The sequence below is a fragment of the Panicum virgatum genome, chromosome 9N (assembly GCF_016808335.1).
Source record: "Panicum virgatum strain AP13 chromosome 9N, P.virgatum_v5, whole genome shotgun sequence".
Classification (NCBI taxonomy): Eukaryota; Viridiplantae; Streptophyta; class Magnoliopsida; order Poales; family Poaceae; genus Panicum; species Panicum virgatum.
This window is the reverse complement of record NC_053153.1, coordinates 1,065,308-1,082,197: the sequence shown is the minus strand read 5'-3', so window position 1 is coordinate 1,082,197 and position 16,890 is coordinate 1,065,308. Positions and strand designations below refer to the sequence as shown.

Genomic DNA, 16,890 nt, shown 5'->3' with positions numbered 1-16,890 from the left:
TCAACATCGAAAATAAGTCCTACAGTGTGTCCACATGGTGCGGCAGAGGTTCGCGAAAGAATTTCTCCACCGCTTGCTCTGCCGAAGCCGCCAAGGACAGAGGCGCGCCAACCTCACCGAGTCGGCGCATCAGGAGCAAATCAAATTCTTTCAAGCAAATAAGATGGCTACGCTTTTTAAGTTACAATGTAGGGTTAGTAACTTTGGGTTTACAAATCACGTATTAAGCTCTACGCTGAAGATGGCATTATTGTCCTGATCCCTGAAAGTACAGAGCTCGCTCGGCACTACATGCGTGTCACGTCACACGCCACATAGGAGTACTCTCCACTAGTAGCACTCTTTCGTTTTTGCAGTACTACTGCTTTGCTCGGATGCAACCAACTTGAAAGTGAAAACTCAGACAAGACGCCTTCCATACTGCTCAAAACAATTTTCGTAAGATGTAGCCTAAATTACATTTTGTGTGATATGGGACCCACGAACCAGACATTGTGCTTTAATGTTTACTGTACTCTAAAAGATTTGAACAAAACATGCAACTTCATACAACCGTCAAAAGGAGGGTTTCTTCTATACTGCTCAAAACAATTTTCGTAAGATGTAGCCTAAATTACATTTTGTGTGATATGGGACCCACGAACCAGACATTGTGCTTTAATGTTTACTGTACTCTAAAAGATTTGAACAAAACATGCAACTTCATACAACCGTCAAAAGGAGGGTTTCTTCTATTTCCATCAATCCTTTATCTCACGTTTACTGTACATCAAGCTATTCACAGTATAGACATGCAAGTGGTCTTGTGGAGTAAGAAATTATTGCGCCTTGTAGTAAACCTGGTGGAATATGAAAGCATACCATTTAGAGGTATAAAGTGCGATGACACTTTTTTGCAAAAAAAAAAAAAGGAAGGCCCATTTAGGGGATTCGTTCTTGCATCCAAAAACCAGATAAAACACAGCTGTAAACAGGCTTAGGATTATCAACAAGTCAAAACATGAATTTTGACTGAACAGAATCTTAAGATTATCACTGAGCATACATTTCAACAAACTAAACTCTGGATGAAGACCATAAAAGAAATTAGTATTTCCCCATAGGACCAGAGAACAGAGTTCCTAAGTAGCAAGATGCCAAAGATAATCGTGGCAAAGTTCATGATTTAAAGAAAGTAATGAAAGTAATTATAAATAGGACCAGAGGTTAGAACTTAGAAAAGCATGAAATGTGCACAACTGCTTACAAGCTCTGCAGTGAAAATTCTAAAATGAACAGGTAGCTGATCAAAGAAGAATAAGAGTTTTACCTTGATATCCTTGTTGGATTGTCCAACTATCAGCTTTTCATCCCAGGACAGTATTGAAGTTATAATTGAGTCACAAGTAATGGAGGCAACATCTCGGAGTTCTACCTCAGACTCATCTTCCAATAACTCCTAAGTAGTAGTTAATAAAAGGGAAAATACAAAGTGACAAATACATGTCAGCAAGACCTTTTTCCTGGAAGACTATCTATATCAATAATGCAAGCAAACATACCTGAATATTTATGACTTTATCCCATCCACCACTATATAACCATTTGCCACTTAATTTAACAGCATAAATAGCACCATTTTGAAGCTTTTCAGATTTGACAAGGACATCATTCTTCCAGATCTAATTTCAAAAAAGAGAAAAAAGTAAACACTGATTTAGAAAAAAGTACATTGTCAGGATTAGAGGAAAGGCTATGCCAAAATTTGTGGGACGGAATGTGGCTAGAAAGTAAGATTCATGGTTCAGATAACCTTAAAGTAGCCATTCTCATAAGATGAAACAACAAAACTGGCTTCTGTTGAAATTGACAACACAGGGGCTATGCTTCCTGCTATATCATCTTCCAGTACAGACAATGGTGTATGATCAGTAAGCCACCATGACCGAATGGTACCATCCCAACTTCCACTATAAAGAATACCACTGGCCACCGCAAGGCAAGATACAGTTGACTTATGACCTGTCATGGTGCACCGAAGTGAATAATCCTGCCAATGGAGAATACTGAATTAAATTCATATAACATAATTGAATTATATATAATTGAGGACACATATCGAACATGCAGATGATCTGCACGTCATTGTAATACAGATAGCAAAAGAAAAGCCAATCCTCTTACAAACTCTGAGACACAGAGTCAACAAAAACACAAACAAATGAGAGAGAATAAAGAAACAACAAAGAACGGGAAATAAAAATAAAGAATAGAAGATAGAAAAATCTGCAGACCTGATCCAACAGAAGATGATGAAATTATTCTCAAATCACATTCAAGTACTAGAAGGAAAGCAAAGCTTAGTACCTCCAGTGACCAGGCTTTGATAGATTTGTCTCTGCTACCAGTGTAAAGATAACCAGTTCTAGAGACAGCCAAACAGGTAACCCCTCGATAGAGCCAATCATTATGTTCATACCATTTATTCAAAGGTTCTTCCTTGAGAGTGGAATCTATAAGCCAGATGAAAATTCCGCTACCGCTGTCTCCACTTATACAAAGAGAATGATTCTCATTGTCAACAACAACAATTGCGGTGATTTTGTGTTCATGGCCCTTGAAACACTTTACATGAGAGAGGTCCTACGGAACAAATTCAAGAACCGATACAATCAAGATGAGTCATACTAAAACTAGGTAATGAACTACAAAGGAATACAATGTGGTTTCTCATGGGAGAAGCAAGTTGTCTTACTTCAATAATGCTAACCATGACAAAAAAAAATCAAGATAGAATAGTGATAGGTTCATACCTGCAGTGACCACACATTAATAGTTTTGTCATAAGAAGAGCTAAACAAGAATCCACCTGTAGTAAAAGCATTATTACAGGCAGTTGTTGAGCATTACAGAACATTGAACAAAAGAAACCCACCCAATAAAATAGCATATGATTTAAATTATAGTCCCTTAGCAGTGTTAGATTTTTACCTCCAATGGCTAATCCTGTTATACAATCACGGTGGGCAATCAGTGTTGATGATTTAAACATTCCGACAGACTGTGGACCATCAATTCCTGACAAATCAAGTGCCCTATTGTGTGTGGAACCGCCATTAATTACATCATCCTGATTTGAACTGTTGTCCACAGCTCCTCGAGACAGTTGTGCCTTACCATCCGACTCAACAGCACTAGATTCAGCAAACATCGAGGATAACTCCCCAAGGAGTAAACATCTAAAACTCTTCTGAGATGCAAAGTCACCATCAGGAGCTAAAGTAACATCAACAGATTTCATCAACAAGCCTCTAATACATTTCCAGACGTCAGAAACCTCTGGACGGCCTTTTGGATCATAGCTCAAGCACGACACTATTATTGCAGCCAGTGGTTCAAGTTGTGTACCAAGCAATGAGGCATTAAGCCTTGTGACCACTTCCTTCTCCCAATCATCATATGATCCTTCAGAGTTCCATCCGGCCACAAGCTGCTCATCCCTAGTAAGAAGTAACACCAATACACAACCCAACGACCAGATATCCGAACTACACCCAAAGACACCATCACAATCATGATTCTTCATTCTCAATGTGTCACCAAGCACCGCCACCACCTCAGGAGCAGTAAAAGTCCTGGTATTGTATGAGCTAGCACCTACTCGGACTCCCCGGCACAAGGCTAACACCTGACTGAAATCAAGCAGGCAGTGCCCAAATCGGTCAAGGCAGAAGCAATCGAGACTAAGGCACCCCAGCGCCAGCCCCTCACCATGCAACCTCATGATCACTTCACATGCCTCCATGACAACAAATCCAATCTGAGCCACCATCTCCTCTCTATTTATCATCTCCTCTTCCAACAACTGGGAAAAACTATGAGGGTGCCGTTCACAGACCATCCACAGTGGCGGCGCGTCCGGGTCCATCCAGACCCCGTAAACCCTGCACACCCGTCGTGCCAACCGCGCGGAAGATGCGATCAGACCGGCCAGCTCCTCCTTCGCCGCATCACTGAGCGTGCTGATCGCGGTGACGACCCGCGCCGCGTGGCTGGGCCGGTAGAATTCGGCTTCCTGCTCCGCCGGCGGGAGTCCTTCACCGGGGTGGGTCCCAATCGGGAGGAGGCTGACGGGGCTGCCCCGCACGCAAAACCAGGGCGCGCCGAGGTCGGAGTCGAGGGATCCGAACACGAGGCGGGTGGGGGTGGGTGAGGAGCGGAGTGGGAAGGCGGACTCAGGAAGGACGACATGGCGGAAACGAGAAAGGAGGTGGGAGTGGGTGGCGTGGAGCGGGAGAGGGAGGGGAGCAGGTGCTGTGGCAGCGAGAGTGTGGGACGGGGAGGAGGATGAGGAGGGGAGAAGCGCGAGGAGGGCGAGGTTTTTCGGGAGGGAGGAGGGACCGAGCGCGCGAGAGAAGGGGACGTACTGGGAGCAGAGAGGACAACGGAGGGAGGAGCCCGCAGCGGCAGAGGCGGAGGCGGGCGGGAGGGTGGCGATGCAGGGCCCACAGAAAGAGTGGCCGCACGGGAGGACACGCGGCACAACGGAGGCGACGTCGAATGGGGAGAGGCACACCGGGCACTCGGGGGGATCTGCATCAGAAATTTCACTGTTAGATGCATATACATATATTATTGGCAATTTATCTGATAATCTTCAATTCCAAAGTATCCAATTGCCGTCTTTTCTACCAAGCTCTTAGTTGCAACTCTGTCTTCTAGAGCATTACAGTACATGTATAGATGTTTAACTTCAAATAAACCAGCATCCAGACCTACAACTTGATTGGGGGCCTTCAGTTGTAGTTGTCAGGCTATATTTACGGGGATGAAACAACCACCATGATGATATGAATACATGGCAGATCTAAATCTAACCCAAATAGTTGATTTTACATAAATATGGCAAAGGCTAGATGATGTATTTAAAACTTTCATGTCAAGTTCGCTAAATTATTGATCAAACTCTATTTATATTGAAACGAGAAAATTGCTATAATAGGACTCCAAACGAGTGGCTTGGCTAAAATAGGACTCCGAACGTTCACTTCGCTAAAATGACACCCGAAACATTTGCACTTCGAAATACCATGACATTATGGCCATTTTAATTCATTTGATAATCCTAAATACAAGTATTTTTCCATAGTGCCCTTATTGCCCCTCATCCTTCTACCTTATCGATCGATCGATGTTTAGTTCACCCGACGTTTCATCTGGCTGCAGACGATGGAGGGCTGGCCGCGATGAATGTCGAGGGGTCTGTGGCCGGTCAGGTTGGCAACGGGGCCAACGTTCTCGGGTCCCCGCGGGATCCGCCCCGTTCGGGGCCAGATTTCCCCCCACGGGGATAACGGGGCAGGCCCCCGAAACTTAGCAGGTCGGGGGCGGGGATAAGAATTGCCCCGCGGGGCTCCGTTAGGACCCGAAATCGCCAGCCCAACAAAGGCCCATTAAACCTCCAAACCCTAAAAACACTCCTCTACGCTTTGTTCTCCCCCAAGCCCCGTCGCGCCATTAGCTGACCGCCCGACCCTCATCCTCGCCCCTCCCCCCAGGCCACCTCGTGTCTCGCTCGCCGGTCATCTCCAACTCCGGTCGCCGGTGGAAGGTCGGGCTGCCCTCCCTATCCCCTCCGCCGCCGCATCTGACGTCCTCCCCCGACGGCCGACTCCACTCGTCCGCCTCTATTTCGCATCGCCTCCCAGGCTCCTACGCGCCGTCGCCGCTCCTGGAACGGGCCCGCCCCCGTACGCCCAGCCGCCGCCGCCCCTCAGATCCCGCCCGCCGCCGCTCGTCCCGTCGCTACCGTACGTCTCGCCGCCCTCGTGCGTGCCACCCGCAGCCCGCCGCGCCACTCCTCAGATCTCGCCCGGCGCCGTGCATCCCACTGCCGCCGTGCGTCCAACCCGCGGCCCGCTGCCGCAGCCCAGCCTCCTGCACGCCGCCGTCGCCTCCGGCTTCAATGGTTCATTCCCGCGGGTCCCCATCGGGGATCGGAGATCCACTGAGAACGGGGCCGGGGATCAATTTGGCCCTGTTAAGCTGTTCGGGGCGGGTTCGGGGAATGCAGTTCGGGGATCGGGGCGGGGACGGGGATCTGTCCCCCGGCCCCGACCCGCCCCGTTGCCATCTTGAGTGGCCGGGGCGTATGTAGCCCTAGCCGAGGCGGCACCTGTAGCCCTAGCCGAGGCAGCACCTGATGCCCTGGCCGCAGGACCTGGAGGGCTGGCCGCAGGAGCACTTGAAGCGCTAGCCGCAGGACCTGGTACCCTGGCCGTGGCTTCTGATGGCCTGGGCGCCCTCACCGGGGCAGCCGATGGAGGTCCACATCCGAGCAATGATGCAAGACAAGTTGATATTGTAGCCCTAGCAAAGTCACTGTTTCCTAGTGTTGTTGTTCTGGCAATTGATTATAATCTTCCTATTCTTGAAGTGGACAGGTACATATTGGATGCACTGGTTCTTTTATTTTTTTTAAACAGTATAGTAAGCCTCAAGCATGCAGACATACACTTGTCTAACTTGTCATAGTTGTTTATGCAAGTACAATACAATACATTGATTTCGCTTGTTTATATATAGGGGCCAAGTAGATGATGTTGAAAATATGGAAAGAGTTGATTGGACAACATTACACATCGTGGAGACACATGATGATGAAAGTCGATGAACTTATGAGCGAGAGTCAGATGTGTGAGCTTTTAGGCATCAAAGATGAGAGCGCGCCAAATACCGCCATTCCTACTAATGATGAGCAGAGGCATGATAATGCGGTTGGACAAAATGTTGATGGTGCTGACATTCCATCTAATGATGAGGTGCCAGGTGAGATGGTAATTTCATATGATAAGAACAAGCCATCAATGGAGGTTAGAACAGTGTACCCAAACATGGAGGAGTTCAAGCTGGCGGTGCGGCAATATGCAATCAACAACGAGTTTGATATAAAAGTCGAGAAGTCATGTAAGACGATATATAGGGCTTTGTGCAAGTCTGGTGATGAATGTTGTCGTTGCCCTTGGAGGATAAATGGCAGGAAAATAAAAGGCACTGCAACTGTGGAGGTAACCATTTTAGTTAATAAATATCAATTGTAGTTAATAAATTCATTCGTTCTTCTTGTTGTGTATTAATGTCATTTTTTATTTTGCAGGTAACCGTTTTAGTCGACAAACATGAATGCGTGTCTAGCATGAGGATGTCAACTACAACTCCAAGTTGCAAGTGGGTAGCTAGCAAGGCTGTGCCTATACTTAGAACTGAACCGAAAATTGGATGTAAGGAATTGCAACTACGGTTAGAGAAGGAACACAAGTGTCAAATTCCATATGACACTGTATGGCGGGATAAAGCAAGAGCTCTTGATGAGGTTTATGGCAAATGGTCACTGGTCAGATAGTTTTGAGTTGTTGTTTAGGTGGAAGGCCGAGGTGATGAAGCGCAGCCCCGGAAGTGTCATTGAGATCGATGTTCTTGAAGTGGATGGTGAGATATATTTTCACCGTTTTTTCTGTGCACTTAAACCACGCATAGATGGTTTTTTGGAAGGTTGCAGGCCGCATTTAAGTGTGGATGCTACTGCACTTAATGGAAGGTGGAATGATCACTTGACAGCAGCTGTAGCAGTTGATGGACACAACTGGATGTATCTCATCGCTTATGGCTTCATGGCTTTAGAAACAACAGACAACTGGACTTGGTTCATGGAACAGTTAAAGAAGGCTATAGGTGATCCTCCACTCCTTGCTATTTGTTTTGACGCTTGCAAGGGTTTGGAGAATGCATTGAAGAATGTATTCCCAAATGCACAGCAAAGGGAGTGCTTTTATCATATGGTCAAATACTTCCAGAAGAGACATAGAGGGTTTGGCCAGATATATCCTGCTGCAAGGGCTTACAGGGAGGAGATTTTTTATAAAAATATAGCAAAAATGGTAAGTGAATCACCACAATCTGTGCAATGGTTACAAGCCATCATAAGCTATTATGGTATAGGTGTGGTTTCAATCTAGAGATTAAGTGTGACTACATAACTAGTAACATTGCTGAGTCATTTAATAACAGGATTAGAGACATCAAGGACTTACCTGCTGCTGACCTAGCTGACAAGATTAGAGAAATGATCATGGTACTGTGGAACAAGAGAAGAGCTATTGCATACAGGCTACCTGAACTCCTGAAGGCAGGATTGTTGTGGGAGTTGCGGAGGAAGTATGAATGGCTGGGAGGAGGACGTGGTTTAGGTGCGCGGCGAGAACGAGTACTCGACGCCGTCCTGACGGCCGGCGGCGAGGCTGCGAGGAAGCGGTGTGTAGGCGCAAGTCGCCAGGGAGAAAGAGATAAACTCTATCTCTGGCCTATCCCTCATTACTTGGATGATGGTTCTTATACAGAGTATCTTTAACAAACTTGAGGCAAAGCAACTCCTAGAATCTAGGGAACAAGCAACCAACTCGAGCAACAGACGCCAACGACGCCGCGCGCCATGGACTCCGCATCAGCCACGAGCGACGTGCCTTCTGCGTTCGTAGACTTGACCGACCATAACATCTCTCCCGCCGTCGACAAACAGCTCATCCTCGAGCTGGAACGTAGGATGCGCTTCCCGGAATGCCTCCAATGGTTCCCACGTAGCCTCAGCCGACGGCAGACCCGTCCACTGAACGAGGATGAACCACACGCCACGGCGGAGCTTGGCGCGCAGGACCTTCTCCGGCGCCTGGAGAGGACGACCATGCTGTAGAGGAGGAAGAGCCGGAGTCGATGTAGGCGGGGTTCCATGGAAGGGCTTCAGAACGCCGACATGGAACACGTCGTGTATGCGCGCCCCCTCCGGCAGTCGAAGGCGATACGCCACATCGCCCACACGTTCCAGCACCCGGTACGGACCAGCATAGCGCGGGCTAAGCTTGCTCCGGCGCCCAGGAACCAGTGACTGAGCCGGCCGATGGAGTAGCCGAAGCCACACCCAGTCCCCGACGTCGAAAGTCAGGTCCCGGTGGTTGGCGTCGTAGTGGCGCTTGGCGTACTCCTGTGCTTGTTGTAGGCGTTCCCGGACCTCGGTGATGAAGGCGTCGCGGTCCTGCAGGAGCATGTCCACCGTCGAGGTCTGCGCGCGACCGCCGAGTGTGCCGTGTACTGAAGAAGCGCCGGAGGGGGACGACCGTAGACGACCTGGAATGGAGTCGTACGCAGCGCGGAGTGGTAGGCGGTGTTGTAGCAGAACTCCCCCCACGGGAGCCAGTCGAGCCACGCGCGGGATCGGTCGCCGGTGATGCAGCGCAAATACATGGCGATCGTCTTGTTGACAGCCTCCGACTGCCCATTGGTTTGCGGGTGGAAGGCCGTGCTCATCCGTAGCTGGACGCCGGCGCACTTGAACAGGTCGCGCCAGACATGACCCGTGAACACCGGATCGCGATCGCTGACGATCGAGGAGGGAAACCCATGGAGGCGCACCACCTCGGAGAAGAAAACCCGTGCCACTGAAGCTGCCGTGTACGGGTGGCCGAGGGCGATGAAATGGGCATACTTGGACAGGCGATCCACGACGGTGAGGATGACGCTCTTGCCATATACCTTGGGAAGGCCTTCCACGAAGTCCATGGAGATGTCCGACCACACCAGCGCTGGAATGTCGAGTGGTTGTAGGAGCCCCGCAGGATGTAACGACTCCGTCTTGTTGCGCTGGCAGATAGCGCAGGACCGAACATACTCACGGACCAGCCGATGGTCGCCGTCGACGACGAAGTCTGCCCGGAGTCGGTGCAGCGTCTTCTGAACGCCCTCATGGGCGTTGGTGTGGGCGAGCTGGAGCACAGTGGCCAGCGCAGTCGACGTCGCTGGTATGAAAACGCGCCGGCCGCAGAGGATAAGGCCCTCGTCGACCCGCCATGGGGCGCCACGGGTCGCGGTGATTGTGTCGCGGAGGCGGCGCAGGTCGTCTTCATTCTCCAGCTCGGCGCGAAGGTCGTTGTAGAAGCTGAACGTCGGACCCGAGAGCGCCGCGAGCTCGGCCTGGCCGCCCTCCATTCTGGAAAGGGGGTCGGTGACGGTGTTTATGCGCCCGGGTCGGTACTCGACTAAGAAGTCGAACCCGAAAAGTTTGCTGATCCATTGGTGTTGCGGGACCGTCGATAGGCGTTGATCGAGCATGAACTTGAGGGCGTAGTGATCGGTACGGACGACGAACGGCCTGCCCCACAAGTAGGGCCTCCAATGGCGGACGGCCTGGACTAGGCCGATGAGTTCGCGCTCGTAGGCCGCAATCTTGAGGTGACGCGGCGCGAACGGCTTGCTGTAGAAGGCCAGGGGCCCTGCGCCTTGATGTAGTACCACACCAAACCCCGTGCCCGAAGCATCGCAGTCGACCATGAACGGCTGGGCGAAGTCCGGCATGTGCAGAACCGGAGCCGTGGACAGAGCGCGCTTGAGGGCGTCGAACGCGGTCGCGGCGGCATCGGTCCACAGGAAGGCGTCCTTCTTGAGGAGCTGCGTCAGCGGTGCCGCCAAGTTGCCGAAGTCCTTGATGAAGCGCCGGTAGTAGCCGGCCAAGCCCAGGAAGCCGCGCAGGGCGCGGACGGATCGCGGCTACGGCCAGGCGGCTACCGCGGCCACCTTGTCGTCATCCATGGCCACACCGTCAGCCGAGATCACGTGACCGAGATAGGCCACAGACGAAGTCGCGAAGGCACATTTGGAGCGCTTCACCTTGAGGTGGTGTCACCGCAGCGTGTCGAAGACGGCGCGCAGGTGCTGCAGATGTTCACTCCAGGAACGGCTATAGATTAGGATGTCGTCAAAAAAGGCTAGAACGCACCTCCTGAGGAACGGATGCAGCACGGTGTTCATGAGTCGCTGGAACGTCGCCGGGGCATTGGACAAGCCGAATGGCATGACCAAAAACTCAAAATGGCCTTGGTGCGTTCTGAAGGCCGTCTTCTCGATGTCGGCCGGGTGCATGCGCACTTGATGGTAGCCAACGCGGAGATCCAATTTCGTGAAGAAGCGAGCGCCATGGAGTTCATCAATGAGTTCTTCTACGACCGGGATGGGAAATTTGTCCTTGACTGTTCGGTCGTTGAGTGCGCGGAAGTCCACACAAAAGCGCCACGAGCCGTCCTGTTTCTTGACCAGGAGAACAGGAGCTGAAAATGGAGACACGCTCGGTCGGATGATACCTTGAGCGAGCATGGCGGCGCATTGCTTCTCCAGTTCATCCTTCTGGAGCTGCGGGTAGCGATATGGCCGAACGGACACCGGCGGAGTACCAGGCAGGAGATGTATCCGGTGATCACAGTGTCGTGGCGGCGGTAGACCCGTCGGCTCAGCGAATAGGTCGTTGTAATCGTTGAGTAGCAGCGCCAGGAGATCCGGTTCGGCAGCGCGGACACCATGGAGGTGACAGGCGGCCACTGGGGTCGTCCAGGACGAGTCCAGCCCGTGCCAGAGGACGCGACGGCCACGGCGCCAGAATGCCAAGCACATGTCATCGAAGTCCCAAAGAATGGGTCCCAGCGTCTGCAGCCAACGAACACCAAGGACCATGTCATAGCAATCCAGCGGAATGGTGTAGCAGTCGATGGCGAAGTGCTCGTCCACGATCCTGATGTCGACGTCGCGCGTGAGGCCAGCACACGGCACTCGGTCACCATTGGCTACGATCACGCTCATGCCCGCACTGTCGCCAAAGCGGAGACCCGCCCGCGCGGCCGCTGCGGGGCTGATGAAGTTGTGGGTCGAGCCGGTGTCCAGGAGCGCCGCCATCACGTAGTTGCCCACCGACACACGCACGCGCATCGTGTCCGCGGTGCGGATCCCGGCAATGGCGTGCAACGAAATCAGAGGCTCCTCTGGTGCAGCCGGAATGGCGTCTTGCGGTGGCTCGTCATCGTCCACGAAGTCCGAGACTTCGAGGTAGAAGAGACGCTGGCACTTGTGGCCGCGCGCGTATTGCTCATCGCAGTTATAGCAAAGGCCTTGACGCCGGCAGTCCGCCATCTCCGTTGGTGTGAGGCGACGGAACGGCCTGGGTGGGGGCGACGGCGAGGACACCGGCGCCGCGGTGGCGGCAGGAAGAGACGCTGGGGTGGTGCTCGCGGCCGGATGGTGAGGGCGTGCCGGAACGCGAGGAGGGCGGAACGCCGGAGTAGTGACCGCGGCCGCGGCACGGCGCTCATATGCGCGCGCCAGGCACATGGCGCGTTGGAGGTCTTGTGGCATCTGCAACTCCACGTCGACCCTGATGTGGTCTGGTAGGCCCCCGGAGAATAGCTGCACTTGTTGTTCCTGGGTGAGGGACCCCGCGTGAGCCAGGCGCTGCTGGAAGGCGTCGATGAAGCCGTCGACGGTGCCTAGGAACGGAAGGCGCGCCAGATCGGAGAGGTGGTTCGTGCCCAGAGCCGGCCCAAAGCGCTGCTGGCATAGAGCGCGAAAAGTCGGCCACGGAATGTTGTGGACACCGCCCGCATCGCGCTCGAGCATGTCGTACCATTGCTGGGCGCCCTCCGTCAGATGGAACGAGGCGAGCCAGACCTTGGTGTTCTCACGGGTGTGCTGACCACGGAAGAATTGCTCGCACTTGTTCAACCAACCCAAGGGGTCGGTTTTGCCGTCGAACGTCGGGAACGTGAGCTTGTGGAAGCGCGGCACCTCCAGATCGTCGGCGGTCTCCATGGCTTCAAACGGCGGCATCGCGGACGGAAGCGAGAGCGACGGCCCGTTCAAGTTCGGGATTGGCGAGGGCGAGTGTGGGAAGTTGATCTGGTGGATGGGTAGTGGGTGGGATGCAGCAGTGGTATGCACGATGGTCGACGCCGGGGAAGGCACTGGCAGCGGCGGCGCACCGTAGCCCGGCATCCCGAACGACGACGACTGGGGAGCAAAAGAAGATCCCGCAGCAGATGGGGATCCGCGACCTTCCATGGACGACAAACATGTCGCGAAGGATCCCATATGGCGCTGGAGCCCGTAGATGGCTGTCGTCAGGGTGTCGAGGGCGCTCGGCTCCGCGGCCGTAGCCGGCGGAGTGGACGCGGTGGAGATGACGGTGGTCGGCGCGGCGGCAGTGGTTGGCGCGATGGGCATGGGTAGGGAAGGCGCGGTGGAGGCACCAGGAACGGCGTCCGGCATACTTAATGGAAGGTGGAATGATCACTTGACAGTAGCTGTAGCAGTTGATGGACACAACTGGATGTATCTCATCGCTTATGGCTTCATGGCTTTAGAAACAACAGACAACTGGACTTGGTTCATGGAACAGTTAAAGAAGGCTATAGGTGATCCTCCACTCCTTGCTATTTGTTTTGACGCTTGCAAGGGTTTGGAGAATGCATTGAAGAATGTATTCCCAAATGCACAGCAAAGGGAGTGCTTTTATCATATGGTCAAATACTTCCAGAAGAGACATAGAGGGTTTGGCCAGATATATCCTGCTGCAAGGGCTTACAGGGAGGAGATTTTTTATAAAAATATAGCAAAAATGGTAAGTGAATCACCACAATCTGTGCAATGGTTACAAGCCATCATAAGCTATTATGGTATAGGTGTGGTTTCAATCTAGAGATTAAGTGTGACTACATAACTAGTAACATTGCTGAGTCATTTAATAACAGGATTAGAGACATCAAGGACTTACCTGCTGCTGACCTAGCTGACAAGATTAGAGAAATGATCATGGTACTGTGGAACAAGAGAAGAGCTATTGCATACAGGCTACCTGAACTCCTGAAGGCAGGATTGTTGTGGGAGTTGCGGAGGAAGTATGAATGGCTGGGAGGAGGACGTGGTTTAGGTGCGCGGCGAGAACGAGTACTCGACGCCGTCCTGACGGCCGGCGGCGAGGCTGCGAGGAAGCGGTGTGTAGGCGCAAGTCGCCAGGGAGAAAGAGATAAACTCTATCTCTGGCCTATCCCTCATTACTTGGATGATGGTTCTTATACAGAGTATCTTTAACAAACTTGAGGCAAAGCAACTCCTAGAATCTAGGGAACCAGCAACCAACTCGAGCAACAGACGCCAACGACGCCGCGCGCCATGGACTCCGCATCAGCCACGAGCGACGTGCCTTCTGCGTTCGTAGACTTGACCGACCATAACATCTCTCCCGCCGTCGACAAACAGCTCATCCTCGAGCTGGAACGTAGGATGCGCTTCCCGGAATGCCTCCAATGGTTCCCACGTAGCCTCAGCCGACGGCAGACCCGTCCACTGAACGAGGATGAACCACACGCTAAGGGCAAATACTAGAGGTTTGGGACACTTGAGACTAGTACCATGCTCTAATTGGAGTGCAGAGGTGTGGGACCATAGCAGCAGCATTTTTGTGAGGCATATTGTCAAGTTAAACCAAAGGACATGTACTTGTCTTGAATGACAACACACCGGTAAGCCATGTCAACATGTATTGGCCTATGTAACCCGCACCTACTAGAGGGGCATTGACCTAGAACAATTTATGCATGAGTACTACTTGGTGAATAGGTTTAGGGCTGGCATGGAAGAGAGATTGAGCCGATGACAGATAAAACACAATGGCCATAAGTGGAACTACCATTATCCGTTGGTGCACCTCTAGCTAAATTACCTATTGGAAGATATAGGAAACTAAGAATGAAGGGATGGGACGAAGGTGGGCACAAGAAGAAGGGAAAGGGAAAGGGAAAGAAGATGGTAAAGAGGCCAATGTGGGTGAAGGTGAGAATGATATTGCTCCAACCGATGCCAAGGGACAGAAAATGGTTAGAGGACCTATGACTTGCAGAAGATGCAGAGAAAAAGGTCATAGGCAAGCTAGTGCTAAGTATCCACTCAATGGGACCGCAAAGAAGAGGTAACAACTTATTTACTTCATCAAGAAACTTGAATGAAAATATCAATATTAATTTATTTGATCACTTGTAGGAAGCGTAGGCAACCTAGGAAGAATGTGACAAAAATGCATCCAGAACCTAGCACTCCACAGAGGCCGACTCGAGAAGAAATCCTACGGTATAGTCCAGGAAGGGTCACTAGAAGGTGAGAATATGTTAAGTTCATAGAAGCCTATTTTCCATTGTACATTGTGCTTTCATTGTAACTAGTGTATTTTCTATTTGCAGCAAGCTCGCGATGTTATTAGGAGAGGGTACATCTTCACAAACCGACACCACTACTCCCGTGACCGTGAGGATGCCTACTGCAGCAGCACCAAGAAAGATGACTCCGAAGAGAAAGCTGCACATTGGATGAGTTATTTTTGTCGTGTGTGATGACATGTAAACTCATGACTTATTTCATATCACTTGGATCTCGTTGGGAATTAAACTCATGATTTATTGCTAGAAGCATATTTTTATGAGCTCGTTTTGTGCTAAATTCATGATTTTACCTATTACTCGGATCATATCAATATATCATACATGTATTTGAGATTGAAAATGATATATATGTGCCCAGCCATGGCCACGGCCAGCCGGCCAGGCCAGCGGCCGGCCAGGCGCCCAGGCCAAGGGCCTTTTAAGGCAAAGGGCAAAACGGTCATATGAGGCCTCCAAACATGTATTTGAGATTGAAAATGGTATTATAATGACACAATGTCATGTATTGCGAAGCCACAATGATTCAAGATATATTTTAGCGAAGCGCACGTTAGGAGTCCTATAATAGCGAAGCATCCTATAATAGCAATTTTCTCTATTGAAACAAAGTCCTCCTTAGAAAAGAAATTCTAACAACATCTGTAATATAGTAAGTTATTAGGAGCCACAATATTCTCACTGAAGTTGAATTCAGTAACAACACATACCAACTAGGGTACTCCCAGTAAATTGCTTTGAGAGGACTCCAATACAGTCCTGCAAATCCACCAAAAGATCGCTAGATTAAAGAGTAACACCACAACGGCATCAGAGATTCAGAGAATTGGAACTTGAACCAGAGAGCGTCACAAATGACTGTCACAGGTTGCAGAAGAAGTTCACCTTTGCCACATCGAGACGCTGGCAATCCATGGCTGCCACGGCAACCTGCTCATAAAGAGTCCACTCTGCACCGAAAGAAAGCAGGCACGCGTTTACGACTAGAGTAGAGAGAGAAGCTGCAAACTTGGAGGTCATACCCTCGCAATTCAGCTAGTAAGATCGCAGTGATTGTGAAAGATCCCGCAGAGACATACTGCGATCTAATCATGTAATGGGTGCCGAGGCAGGAGCGCGCGGAGGCGTCGTTGAGGAGGGCAAGGCCGACGCGGAGGACGTGGGCGGGGCGGCGCGCGCGCGGAGGCGGCGGGCGAGGCAGAGGTACTCCCAGGCAGCCGTGCTCCGCCAGCTACTCCAGGCGCAGCAGCCGCGCCTCCTCCTCCGCCGCCGTAGCAGCCGCCATGGGGGACTGACTCAGCCGGCCGGGGGGGAGGGAGATGGTTGTGTCGCGGCGGCGTGCTGCGGACGGACGGATCGAGGCCGAAGCGAAACGGGCGCGGCTTATTTCGGACGCTTGATCTTGTGTGTCACGTGCTCTTGCGACCTGCCGTGTGCACGGCTGGGTTCCAACATCGCTAACTGAGACTTGAGAGAATTGAACTCGGATATATACAGAAATCATGTCAAGCTTATGAATGTTTATTTTGACATAAATAAAATTAGGAAAAAGTTTAAATTGCTCCCCTCAACTATAGCTAAAGTATGAATAACTTCCTAAACTATTATTTGGTTTAGTTTCGCCCCCAAACTATGCCTTTAGATTCAAATTACCCTCTAATAGAATTTATCTTTTTTCATTTCTCCAGAGTTTTAAGTTACAATTCTACAATATAATAGTACACATCATAACACATGTTAGAAAAAATACATCACATTTTTTTTTTATTTTGGTAGGTTAGGATATTTAATAATAAATTAATCATTGGAGTTCAAAATTATATGAAAACTAATG

General features: G+C 50.8%; 1 protein-coding gene and 1 pseudogene across 2 annotated transcripts; one reads left to right on the top strand and one right to left on the bottom strand.

Annotated features, from left to right (window-relative positions):
- Positions 1-576: 576 nt before the first annotated feature.
- LOC120687363 lies at positions 577-16,445 on the bottom strand. Of its 2 annotated transcripts, none has more exons than XM_039969332.1 (10): positions 16,136-16,445; positions 15,942-16,006; positions 15,767-15,815; positions 2,971-4,572; positions 2,793-2,848; positions 2,347-2,622; positions 1,793-2,029; positions 1,542-1,661; positions 1,310-1,438; positions 577-839 (listed from the first exon to the last, which is right to left on the bottom strand). In XM_039969332.1, exons 2-10 carry the CDS (start codon positions 15,969-15,971, stop codon positions 819-821), a joined length of 2,520 nt encoding a protein of 839 aa, XP_039825266.1. In that variant the 5' UTR covers positions 15,972-16,006; positions 16,136-16,445; the 3' UTR covers positions 577-818. The 2 variants fall into 2 exon arrangements, with proteins under 2 accessions (XP_039825266.1, XP_039825267.1); XM_039969333.1 differs by having other exon boundaries at positions 16,079-16,424.
- On the top strand, positions 14,497-15,210 carry LOC120687457 (annotated as a pseudogene).
- Positions 16,446-16,890: the final 445 nt, after the last annotated feature.